Here is a 12,831-nt window from a genome sequence, read left to right as displayed (position 1 = left end):
TAAACAGGTTTGCTTTAACAAATTTGTACTGAGTAGTAACAGGAAAGTGGCTGAAAGATAAAAAAATATATGCCTTAAAGAGGTCATATGACTGTTGCCTACATTTTGTCCTGGGAGCAAGAGTTTGAGACATTTACTAGGGTACTGATTCAATTAGCTTCACATATGCTACCTGCTTTCCTGACTAAATACACCATGGGATTTGGTGGGGATACTTAAAGCTTGACACAAGCTAACATGCAGAAGTCTGAAGTGCTAATTTTACATTTTATGCATCTTTGCATGCACACACAAATGTATCACATACACACACACACAATGTATTATACATTATCAAGTCTACCAAACAGGTGATTTTATCTTTAGTAAACAATTGTTCTGCTTAGTACAACAGTCAATGCAAGAATTCCCTGGAGAAACTTGTACATTGCCATTTGAAATGTTGTATAAACATTGCTAGTTTCATGCCCTGAGCACTGTGCTCTTTTCTACCATTCTTAATATTAGTTTTAAATTCAGTTTACCTTCCATAGCCAAACACTAGTCATATATTCCCCATGGTATTATTCCTGCTAGTCCATGAACAAGATTTCTGAATGTGGTCTGTACCCCTGGTTCTCACCATAGTTTGTTTTCTGTCTCCTGAACAGACATCTACTTACCCAAGCAACACAGCTCCCTCCACTGGATAAGCCTTTTCTGTTCTTACCTACACTTAAGTCCCTGTGACAGCAAAAAGTCTGTTTATATTAAGAAGCAGCATCTAATAAGGCCAGCAGAACAGGACCTGCTTCTCTTGCTCAGCTCTTAGGCCTTTGATCTATTTAGTTTGGGCATTTGCTTGAGTTGATAACTAAGAATATGGCTTTAATTGTCTGGCAGATCAGTATTTTTAAACCACAGTACCTTCAAGTGTCTGCATACAGCAATCATTTAGCACAAAGATATTCTTCATGCAAAGATTTATAGCAAGCATACTGAATGAGAGAGAAATGAATATAACTGAATTCTAACCTCCTGTTTTTCTTACCAGAGAACATTTCTTGATGTGGGACAGAAAGTAAAAAACACAATTAATGTAAGTAAATGCAAAACATAATGGAAGATAAACCTGAGGACCATAAATGAAACAACAAAGCTTTGCACTATAATCAGAGTTGGAAGAAGATTGGGAACCATTAGCCAGTTAAATCATTTCCATAAAAACTCTGGCATATGTCAGGAGGTAGCAGAGGAATAATAAAAACGAGTAGGTATGTAACTGCAAGGTTATGATTAAACTTCATAAGCTGTTGTATCCTGTCAAGAAATTATTTGCCCAAGCGTGAGCTCCTGGTTTTCCAAAGAAGTTTTTAAAAGCATGGGCAAAGGCCAACTGCAGACAGATTGGTAGGATCTATTGCAGGTAGTTAGATATTTCTGTAATTGGGTAAGTTCAAGCAATAAGTTTGTTAAACAAAAAGCACACCCTAACAGTAGGTACTGGGACTCTGACAGTAGCCAGCATATGAACACCAGCATATGTCATTAGTTTTGCTACTTTTTGGAATATGCATATTTTTACAAAAAAAAAAAAAAAAAAGAGTATGCAATAAATAAGCAATCCAGGATTTACCTTAGTTAAATGAATCTTCAAGTTACGTTTTTGTGTTTTTTGAGGGAAAGAATGGTAGCTGCTACTAACCACCCATCATTTTATTGCAGATTTCAAGCCATGGGATCATGCTTTCATTTGTCAGACATGTCCTGAGCAGTGACACCAGCATTTGCTTTAGCATGCTGACTCACCTTCTAATTTGGTTCTCCTGAAAACTTTGGCTAATACCTCTCTCACTCTTTTTTTATCTTGTATTTTCTTTCATTTCAATAGATTCTTGACCAGTTTTATAGTCATCAAAGAGCCTGATAACAAGTACTATCTAAATCCATACATCTTCAGAAGTGGATAGTTATGAGGTCAGCAATGTAAAAATACCAAAGAAAATGTGGTTTTACAGCCATTTTCAAAGCCATGTAAATTTGAAGTAGGTACACATTATGCTAACTCTATAGGGGTTAGAAAGCAGTGAAGCATTTCATGAGCTTGATAGTAGTAAACAAAATAATAAATCCTGCAATACTGAGAGAATCCAGGAACACCTCCTACAAGAACTTCCTAATAAAAATCAAACTGAGAACCGCTCAGAAAACATTGCATATTGTGAGCGCTTGGATTTAACTTGCTCAATCATTTCCAAATATCAAATTCATCCAGTCTCAGTTAGAAGCAAAGAAAATAACAGAAGTTTCAAAAGTCAGTATGTTTCATTTCAATATTTTTAGTTCAAGACCTTTGTAAGACTACCATAAGCTGTTTCTGTAGACAGATGGTACATTTCCTCCTGGATTTTCTTGTACAAAGGTGCATCATAAACTCCTTTCATACTGATCTAAACCTTGCTACAGAAAAAAGCAAACAAACCCAACTGCACAGAGTCTCTGCCTCCTGACCTTTGCCATCTTTATTCTGCAACAGCATCTGCTTATTTGTGGACCCACATTCCAAACACTTTCAGTACCAACTGAAAATGGAGACAGTTCTTAGTGCTCAGGCTGAGCTTCTAACTTCCATTTACTTCTCAGAAATAAAAGCCTAGTTTTGACATCTTAGAAGGAACTAGGAGTAACACTACTTTGACAATAAAGCTAAGAGGGAGGCAACAAAGGAGTAAAGCCACAGCGAGGCAGAAAAGAATGGGAGACCACCTTGTGGAGGCACTAATAATTTACATAAGCTTGCAGCACGTGTTTGACTAAAAACTTAAAAACGCCCATACACAAACTAACGGCTAGGCCTGTGTTAATTTTCCTCCGTTTCCTTGTTTATCCTACAGCCTTGATTATTTTCAGTGCTAAAATAAATGAAACTGAAAAACACAGAAGTCCTGTGTGCACAATTTTTGGGGGTGTACACTGAAAACTCATGTTTTATAACATATTCAAGGATGTTTAACTCTTCCTGTTAAAACAGTGATTATGTTTATGTAAGCAGGATGTCCAGCTAGTTCTCTCCATTTACTAAGGGTCAGGAAACATCCTTGCTTGGAGAAGAAAGAAAAAAAAAAAAAAAATTGTATTTCTCACCTATGTTTTACTTTTCTTGTTGTGGTTGTTGAGTGTTACAAAAGAGTTTTAGAACTGTATTACCGCAGATTTTAAATAGCTTAAAGTTTGTTCAGCACCCTTTAACAATATTATTGTTAATACAGACATTGGCAAAAAGGAAATTTCTCAGGAATAACTGCTACCATTTTTGGATCATGTTATTCTTTAGTCTTAAGCAGGCAATAGAAGTAACAGAAAGCAGAAACAGCACAAAAATGGATTAGTCATTTACAATTTCAATTTTAAGTGCCTATATGCTGTTAAATAGAAAACAGTTTTCCTTAATCACATATTTTCTCACCATTTCCAAAACACTGCTCTTAAATATAAGAACAAACTTGAAGCTTTCAAAGTTTCAAATTCTCTGAGCTTCAGCGCACCAGGCTCTGTTAGGCAAGCTCCAGACTTACACCTGACTTTAGTCTGGTCCAAGGCTTTAACCACTGGATTGCTGGCTATCCTTAAGTGTTGCTTTTTTTTTCCCCCCTAACTCTTCCTAACATGGTCTTTAGATAATAATGACTTAATACTTGCATATATCTAACAGTTTTTAAAGGTATAATCATTCTGTACTGTATCCTTAAAGCTCCAGAGAAGTACAACTAAATTTAAAATTAAGGAAATTGCTATCAGGAAGATGAAGTGAAGGGTAATTCCAATGAAGGATAAAAAATAGTGAAACAAAGATTTTAATAAAGAGCATAAGTGGCATTCAAGAAATGACGGAACTTGACCTGCTTGTAAAAAATGTTCATTGCTTATGAAACAAAAGAAAGTATGGAAGACAAATCTCAGCAGATGAGGCATGGAGGCATAAGTGACAAATAATTCAGCCTGAGTAATAGTATTACATTCACACCAGCGTGAACACAATTGTCTTTAATTAAGGAAGTTCCATCTACTCACACAGCAGTGATCTTGATACATATGTGCCAGATTTACTTCTCATATTTAAGAAACGTTATTAATAATAGTCCCAGCTATACTGATTAACCAGCTATATTCACAAACTGTCACTGCCACATGCAGACTGCTTGATTTCTTTTTGAATTGTTTTGTTTCTTCTATTTTCTTTTTAATACTTTTTGAATACGTTTCTAAAAATCAGAAAACAGAAAAAAACCCCAGCAAACATCCATCTGTTGAAGAAAATATTAATGATAAATTCATAAACTGGAATCGTACTTCTTTCCATTTTTAACAGATATTTTTCTTTTTTTTCACAAAATTACTATCCGCCTTTCATTGACATTACAAAAACCACTGCCATAGAGAATCATGTGTGACAGGATTCAAGGATTCTGGGGATATTTTCTGAAAGCTCATCTGTGCATCATGCCACTATTACCTGGAAAAGCTGGTAGTAACATTATCTTTCAGTGCTTCAGAATACTTAAAGCTATTCCAACACCTCATCTTCAACAGTAAAAAGCCATCTAATTCATAAAGGATTTAATAACTACCTGAAATCGAATCCAAGTTCCTTTGCATTACTGGCATGCATCAAAAGTTTGGCTAAAAGTAGTCATGATGCCAGTCTAAAAATTAAGCACCTAAGTCACTCATTCTCCCTATAGAACCACTAACTGCTTAGTTTTCTTTTAGATAAAGATTATGTTATTTGAACACCAAGAAAATATTTATCTTCACCTCAAATTGGAAGTTACTTCCAACTTCATTAAGACATCTACTATCTTCTGCTAGCCAGTACTACTTCAATTGTTCTTGTTTGTATTTGCTTGATAAAGTTCAGTGATATATTTGGTGAAACATTAGACAGTGATTTTACTCTGTTTTTTAAAGCAAAAAAGTAGGAGCAGACACCATACAATGTAAAGTCTATTACACAGCTTTCTCTCCTTTAAACAGGGTAATATCACTTCTGGGAAAAAGCTCTGGAGTGAAATTTGCTTTTAATTACTTTGCCCAAGGTACTATCTCCTTCCCTGACAAATGGGTCTTGCAGTGAATGAGATGGGTAGAGGACCACCTGGGTCAGTCCACACCTCCCATATATGCAATTGCCAGTAAATACTACTTTTCCACCATTCTGTCTTTCTGCTTCTTTCATTCTCCCTCCTCTTCTGCAGTTGTCAAAGGCTACTTAGAATGATAATGACCAACAGAAAGAAAAAGGTAGTGAATGCAGAGAGGGAGGTCTGCCAATTTGCTCCCTTGGGAGTTTTTTATCCTTTCTCCCTTCCTATGGCTTTTTATTTTCAGTTACAGTAGACAGCAGAATCAGTTGGATGCTAAACATAATGGAAAAAATTATACAACCAATACACACCTGAAAATCCATTGCCAGAAGAAAAGGAAAGGAAAGGAAAGGAAAGGAAAGGAAAGGAAAGGAAAGGAAAGGAAAGGAAAGGAAAGGAAAGGAAAGGAAAGGAAAAGAAAGTATANAGGAAAGGAAAGGAAAGGAAAGGAAAGGAAAGGAAAGGAAAGGAAAGGAAAGGAAAGGAAAGGAAAGGAAAGGAAAGGAAAAGAAAGGAAAGGAAAAAAAAGAAAAAAAGAAAATATTCATAATAAATATGTCTAAACAGTGTTAAAAAAGGAATAGCATACGAGAATCTCAGGCCACTTTGACATCTGGCACAGTGACTAAGGAAAAAGAGCAGAACAACATACACTAATACTAAATGCTTTTTTAGCAACTTCATATAGAACTTGGTGCATTTCCTTTTCATGTGGTGCTATGAAAAAAAACCGATATACTTAGATCTTTGGGACATAAAATACAGTAATAAGGAGATCATTCAAAGGCTTATTCATTTTCCACTATTTGTCTATCGTGAATTTACTCCTGACAAACATTTACTTTCAACAGATAAGAAGTTTATAGGAAAAGAAAGCAAAGCAAAATACTCACAGTTTTGGTTTGGCAAGCACAGGTGGTGGCTCCTTTGCAGGTGAAAGCAAGACAGCTGGAGACGAGTTGGGTTTATCGCCATTCGGTTTGCTGTTAATCATTCCATTTACACCATGACTGGGATGGATACCATTTGTTTTTTCCTCAGATGAACTGAGATCTAATTGAAGGGCTGTCACTCCAGACCTCAATTCAGTGTTATTTGTTTGGTGGTTCTCTATGTGTTTCTTAGGAGAAAGCTCAAGGGAGCTAAATTCAGCTGGAGGAAGTGGTGGGAAATGGTGGAAATCATCACTGTTGGATTTTCTAGTTGGTGACTCATGACTAGAGTTTTCTGAGTTGGCTAAAAGAAATAAAAAAGAATATCTCTGACAAGTCATTAATTAAGTAGGTGGTACAGACATACTGCACATTGAGCTTGTTAAAAGTGACATCACTTTGCTTTTGTGGAGATACTTTTCTAGATCTGTTGATAATTTATACTGAATTAGATATGTGACTGGCTATTCATTTTTGGACTTCCTGAATAAAGAACCTTCTAGATACTTCACAGTCTCTTCTGTAAGTTCACTCACTAACTGAGATGGCCTATGGAGCAGCAACAGCTGAAACAACATTCCCTCTTCCTGGAGTGTTAGCATCATTTAAAAACAAGGTATTTAAAAACTGTAAAGGATGTATTTATAGATAGCACATTGACAATGGCAGCTGGGTAAGCACAGTCTGTATGTAAACATACTACAAAACTAAACATGACATGAACAAAGTTCTGTGTTTTGTTACCTTCGGTAACAAAATTCCATCTGTTTTTGTTTTGCCTTTGCTGCCATCTAGTCCCAGAAGCCTAATGCTTAAACATCTGCCAAGCTCATAGCAGACACTTTAAAAATGTATTTTACATGAATAAAAATACTAAGCTAGGAAGTGAGTCAAAATAAAAAATCAGTTTGAACAATCTGAGGTTGACAGTATGATCTATAAATATTCACATAAACCCTGTCAGGTAGCTTTATCTCCTATTTTACAACAGTGTGAGTTAGAAAGTGGTGTCAGATTGCTCTTAGCTGATAGCGTGAATGAATAGTGGCACTAGGGAAAGTTTTTAGCTTTGTAATCGCTTGACTCAAATGGTTGCTGCTATCTGAATAGCAAGTCTTGGACAGAAAAATAAAACCAGTTTTATGCATTTACACAAGGTTTCCATTTATGTGCTGGAGTTATTATATGGCATTTTCTTTCTATCCTTTATTTATTTATTTATTTATTAATCATCAGTCTTACTGGCAATATGTCAGCTGCTTGACTAACACCTTTTGTTTCCTGTCCTCTAGAGAAAAGCAGTGCTGAGATGATGCTTCGCTCTTTCAGTAGTTCAACTTTTGCAATGGACCTCTAGGGATCAATCTAATGCTACCTGAGAACAAATAAAATCATTCATCCATCCCCCATCCAACTGCTACTTTCATATCTTCAAATTACATCAATTAGTGCTGCGGGAATATTCAGACAGTGAGATGAAGGTCTGAAAAAGGGACCCCTGTATTATGGCTTTTTTTTTTTTTTTTTTTTTCCTACAAATGAAGTAGACATCACTGATAAATTAATGATCTAAGACCCATGATTAAAACCTCCTCTTTCCTTTTCTCACATACCTGAGCAGACGGTTAGTTGTGCACTGCTTGTTACTGAACCATATTCATTTGTTGCTGTGCATGTGAAAAGTCCCGAATCTTCAGGAAAAGTTTCTGCAATTACAAGGGTACATATCTCTTCTGGAAATAAACAGAAAAATAAACTACATTATAAAGTGCTTATGGAACCATGTAATGTTTTGCACTGCATGTGAGAAGAACACCATGAAGTGCTCCTTAGCCAAATGCTGGGCTTTCAAAGGACATTGTATGTCACTGTATGTAAAAACAAGTATATCTACCAATCTAGGTATCCAAAAAGAAAATGTCTTGAAAAATAATTTTGCAATTACTAATCTGCAAAGTTATCTTATACATGGAATATTTTTTTTAATGCAGAACATGTACTAATTCATACAAATCAATTTAATGGTTTCTATATACAATTAGGACTTGTAAGCTCTTCTTGAGTTTACCTACCCAAATAATGCCAGTAGGATGAGTATCATGTCACTGCTTCTTTCCCTTAATTTTTTTTATTTAATGAAACAGCTCAGATCAAATCCCATTCCCAGTAAAGTCAGAAAGTATGTTGTCATCACTTCCAACTGAATATTTGGTGTAAACTGACCAGAATTAAAAACTTCATTTACAAGGAATGCCCCTTATATAGAGTTTGAAAGGATGACTTCCATTTCTGCACAAGAGGGAGGGATGGATACATAGAAAATATAGGACAAAACAGAATCCCCTGAAATTCTTCAGAATTCTGAGACACAGACATATTCTGGAGCTGTTGAAAATCTATTTGTTCTGCTTTGATACACCGTCATCTCATATACGCTTCCTGTCTTGATTATATCAGAGCTTAGTTCAGAAAACATTCCACAGAAGCTGGGCTATTCGTATCTCAAGGTAATGTTTTCTAAGCTAATTTCATACTCTTATTATGAACATATTTAATTATCTACATACTATACTTCTAGATTCTTCAGAGAAGTCACTTCATTTTATCTTTCATTCTAAGTGTATGCCAATCTTAAAAAGGCTCAGTGTAGCTAAGCTAAATAATCTTAGAATTTACACAACATGCCTACCTAACTTTAATCTTGGATGCTGTTAAGTCATGTTTAGTTAATTAATCACAGCTTTCTTTTGATTAAGCTCATTTTTTCCAGTCCCAAAACCAATCACAGAAAAGCTCTTGATTAAAAACATGTTTCAAAGTTTAACAGAACTCTATTTCATTAAAAAAGTAAAAGGGAAAAAGTGTTTCGAGGACATTCACATGGGATCCCAGATATTATAAAAAAACAAAAATAATCAGTGGAATACAGCTAATAAATGCAGACTGAAAAGTGCTGTAAAATGCTTCAAACTCCATTAATTTTCAGATGAAAATTATTCTGTATGTTCAGATGTTCAGTAATTCTAGCCTCATTTCTTTTAGGTTAAACAATGAAAATATTTTCTAGCTTTTTTTGTTCTTGATTTTTTTTTCTTCTTTTTTTTCCTCTTTTTCCTAGTTGTCACTGTGGATGGGCAAACCAGTGTCTCATTTAGAAAGTTAACAAAAGAATTATGGAATATTTCCAGTTATAAATGACAATGTATCCAAGAACTTAGTGTACTGGAAATGGACTAAAAATGAATGACTAACTAAAGACTTGGCACGGAGCTCATTTTCAGACAGCAGAACATGGTGGGGGTTTTGTTTTTTTTGTTTTTGGCAACACAAATCAGTCATTCTGTGTAGCTGTAAGAGGCACGTCTGCTAATACTGTAGCACATTGGATCTTATCTGACCTAGATGAAGATTAAATGACTCATGAAAGCTCTTATCAGGAAAGTAATGAGTAACACAAGCTAGTTTTTGAACTACTGAGATCAGCTTTTTTTAGCCTCAGTGTGTCCTAAGCAGTTTAAGCACACGTGCACACTCCTGGATTGAAGTGGCTCTGGGGATGCAATCTGATACATGCAGCCTTCCAGTTTCCTGTTAAATGAACAACAGGATTCTGAAAGCTGGGTGAAAGAAAATCATTTTCACCATGCTCAGAACTGCTATTTGAATGGGGGCAAAGGTAATACAAAATATAACAACCAGTGGAATTTCCATTTTTCCACACAGCATAGCTAATTCACACTGTTCTTTCAGTTTTGCAAGTATGATCACATGAGATGGGCAGACCTTTACTCTTCAGTAATAAAAGAATTCTAATGAATTAAACTGTGACATGGCTTGTTTACTGAAGCAGTATATTGGAAAACTATGCAAGGTAAACTGCAGTAATATCTGCAAGAGAAAATGACATTAAATTTGTAATGAGATTAATGGGAGCTTAAAACTCAGTCTACCTAGCTGGATGTGCAAGCTAAAATATATTTTCTGCTCAATCATGAGAAAACCAACTAAAATAAAAACACTATTAAAAACAAAAACAAACAAACAAAAAAAATAAAAGGAGTGAGAGAACTAATTAAAAGGGAGACTAGGCTAAAAGCATGTGGGAGCCACGCAACACCATTTTCTTTAGTCATTTTGCTATCATGCCCAAATCAAGAATTGCTGACCTTCAGGGTCATTGCAAAAAGGCTTATCATTGTGGAAAAGGTAGAAATAAAATACTGGTTTTACATAAGAATTCTGTAACATTATATGGATACATAATTCTCCAAGTATTTTTCTAGTTTTAGATCCTAACTTATATAATTAGTTTTCTTTCTGTTACTGCTCTAAGTAGCATCTGATGATCTGAAGATGTCTGTTCTTCTTCCTGGTAATCATCAACTGACAAATAATTTCATCACAAAAATGGGTTCCAGAAAGCAGCCCTGAAATGCTGTTCTCAGGGCCTTAAAACATATTTAACACTTGATTAAACGAATACAAAAGCGCTCTGTGCACTGAGACATGTAAAATGTTTAGACATGCAAGCACTCGACTATTTTGTCAGTTGCTTAGAAGGATTACATTTTACAGAGTAATCCTTTAATGGTTCATGATTCTGTTAAGAATATTCTTTGCTAAGACTGAACTTCACAGCTTTCATCAGTGTTGATGTATTCACTTCAGAATATTTCTATGTCTCAGGTTAAAAGTAGAGTATTTCTTACAGCTGCATCTTCACCTCCACACGTGATCCTTAGCTTCCTACGTTGTAAGGCACATAACAGTCCTGAGAAACAAGCAGGCTCCCTTGCTCATAGCCCTGTGGCCAAGTGGCCAGGCCCAGCCTGCAGTGCTCCCAGCACACAGCATCGACTGCATAGCTATGAGCCAAGAATGCTGCCAGCGCCGAAACCAGGACACATGAGATGCTTACTCCAGTTATGGGAAATAATTGGATGCTCTGAATTGATGCACTGGCTGAACATTGTGAACAGCAAAAGCAGTGAGAGAGATATTCAGACTGTAGTTGTGGTTCCTTTGTTCTCTAAACTATGCAAGGATTGCACACGTACACTGACCTACTGAAGCTTCTGTGTACTGAATTTCATCAGCTATCAGAAAGCTTATTTTCCTTGGGGAAGGAGTTCTGAAATTGAGGTGAGGGGTCTGGAGCACAAGCCTTATGAGGAGCAGCTGAGGGAGCTGGGATTGTTTAATCTGGAGAACAGGAGGTTCAGGGGAGACCTCATTGTACTCTACAGCTTCCTGAAAGGAGGTTTTAATGAGGACAGGTTTGGCCTTTTCTCCCAGGCAACAAACAGGACCTGAAGAAGTGGCCAAAAGTTGTTCCAGAAGAGGTTTAGATTAGACCCAAGGAAAATCATTTTCTCTCATAGAGTGGCCAGGTACTGGAATGGATGCCCAGGGAGATGGTGGAGTTGCTGTCTCTGGCAGTGTTCAAGAGGCATCTGGATGAGAGCTAGGAGTAGCTTGTGGTAGCAATGGTAATGGCAGGACATTTGGACTAGATGATCTGGTCTTTCCAACCTTGTGATTCTATGGTTCTATTTACATATATTTTGAGTTTCAAACATTGTGCAAGAATGAAAGAGAGATTTCTAAGAGAGTGAGTTACTAAAGGTGGAACTTTGGGCTGCAGCAGCAAGACAGGGAAAAAGAAAGAACAATCCAAGAGAAATGATGACTGCCTTTTGATATGCTTTTGGTGAGCATATCAGGAATCATGTCTCAGGAAAATAAAAACAAAAAAAAAACCCCACGTATATGTGGCAATTCCCTGGCAATTTAAGAAAAATTACTTCATATAGTTTTCTTCTCACATGCCATCAGACCATTGTTTTAAATGTAATTCAATACAGTTTGCGGCTGACTCCAGACAGCTGAGTAATGGTCAAAATATCAACAGCTGGCAAATGATTCCATAGGATATTTCATTCTCAGGCAGCCAGTTCTTTGGAGGATTCAATCAGTATGAAGTCAAAATGTTGAAGAAAGAAGTACAGAGCAGGTAATGAGACAAACTGTGATGCTGGCTTTAAGTAATCTGACTAACTATTAATTCACAAGGCAGTCTGCAGGGATTTGTGATGCAAACCGATTTCTGTCTAGACAGAGAGTGTAAAATACATTAGGGTAGATAGAATGTACCAAAAAACAAAACGAAAGAAAAAAATCCACCCTAAAAACACTCCAAAAACCCATAGCATAGAAAACCTTCTTGCTTCCTAATTTCTTATTTGTGAGAGTTCATGGAAAAATTCTCTTTTGAATTGTTAACACTGACCTAAGAAAGGATAACCAATGTTTTTTAACATTGTATTTACTGACATCTGGACTTCAGTTCACAATTAATGATGTTGCACTACAACTTGTTATAATTTATGCAAATTAAACAAAAGATGTGCAATCTCTCAAAATTATAGGCATGTTGATCTCTCTACTCAGTCTTGCATACATCCTCACCATCTGTGTGTTTGCTTATGAGAAATTTCCTCTACTGATATTATATTGTCTAGTTTCTTTGAATATAAATTGCATCATAAACGAGTATTATACCAGCAGGAAAACCTACTATATTTCTGAAACCCAACCAACCCTGCTGCAAAAATTTTAAGACTCTTGATGACACCCTAAACAATAGTATAACTTACTACTAATATTATAGTCAAGATGCTGGCTTGTCATTTACATCAGAAAGAAACATTTTGCCCAAACTTTATTAATTTGCATCCCCTTTGCATGCAGAATCGACTTCTACACAAATAAGCTGA

General features: G+C 36.0%; 1 protein-coding gene across 6 annotated transcripts in view; it reads right to left on the bottom strand.

Annotated features, from left to right (window-relative positions):
- PALLD (palladin, cytoskeletal associated protein) overlaps positions 1-12,831 on the bottom strand; it is a 170,403-nt gene that overhangs the window by 94,110 nt on the left and 63,462 nt on the right. For all 6 annotated transcript variants that reach the window (XM_015860905.1, XM_015860903.1, XM_015860904.2 and 3 more), the window contains 2 exons: positions 7,669-7,788; positions 6,017-6,359 (listed from right to left, as the gene is read on the bottom strand). In XM_015860905.1, coding sequence (XP_015716391.1) covers positions 6,017-6,359; positions 7,669-7,788 — 463 coding nt within the window. The remainder of the gene's footprint in view (positions 1-6,016; positions 6,360-7,668; positions 7,789-12,831) is intronic.

This window comes from Coturnix japonica, chromosome 4 (assembly GCF_001577835.2).
Source record: "Coturnix japonica isolate 7356 chromosome 4, Coturnix japonica 2.1, whole genome shotgun sequence".
NCBI classification, from domain to species: Eukaryota; Metazoa; Chordata; class Aves; order Galliformes; family Phasianidae; genus Coturnix; species Coturnix japonica.
The sequence above is the reverse complement of the archived record's forward strand: the minus strand, read 5'-3'. Positions and strand labels throughout refer to the sequence as shown.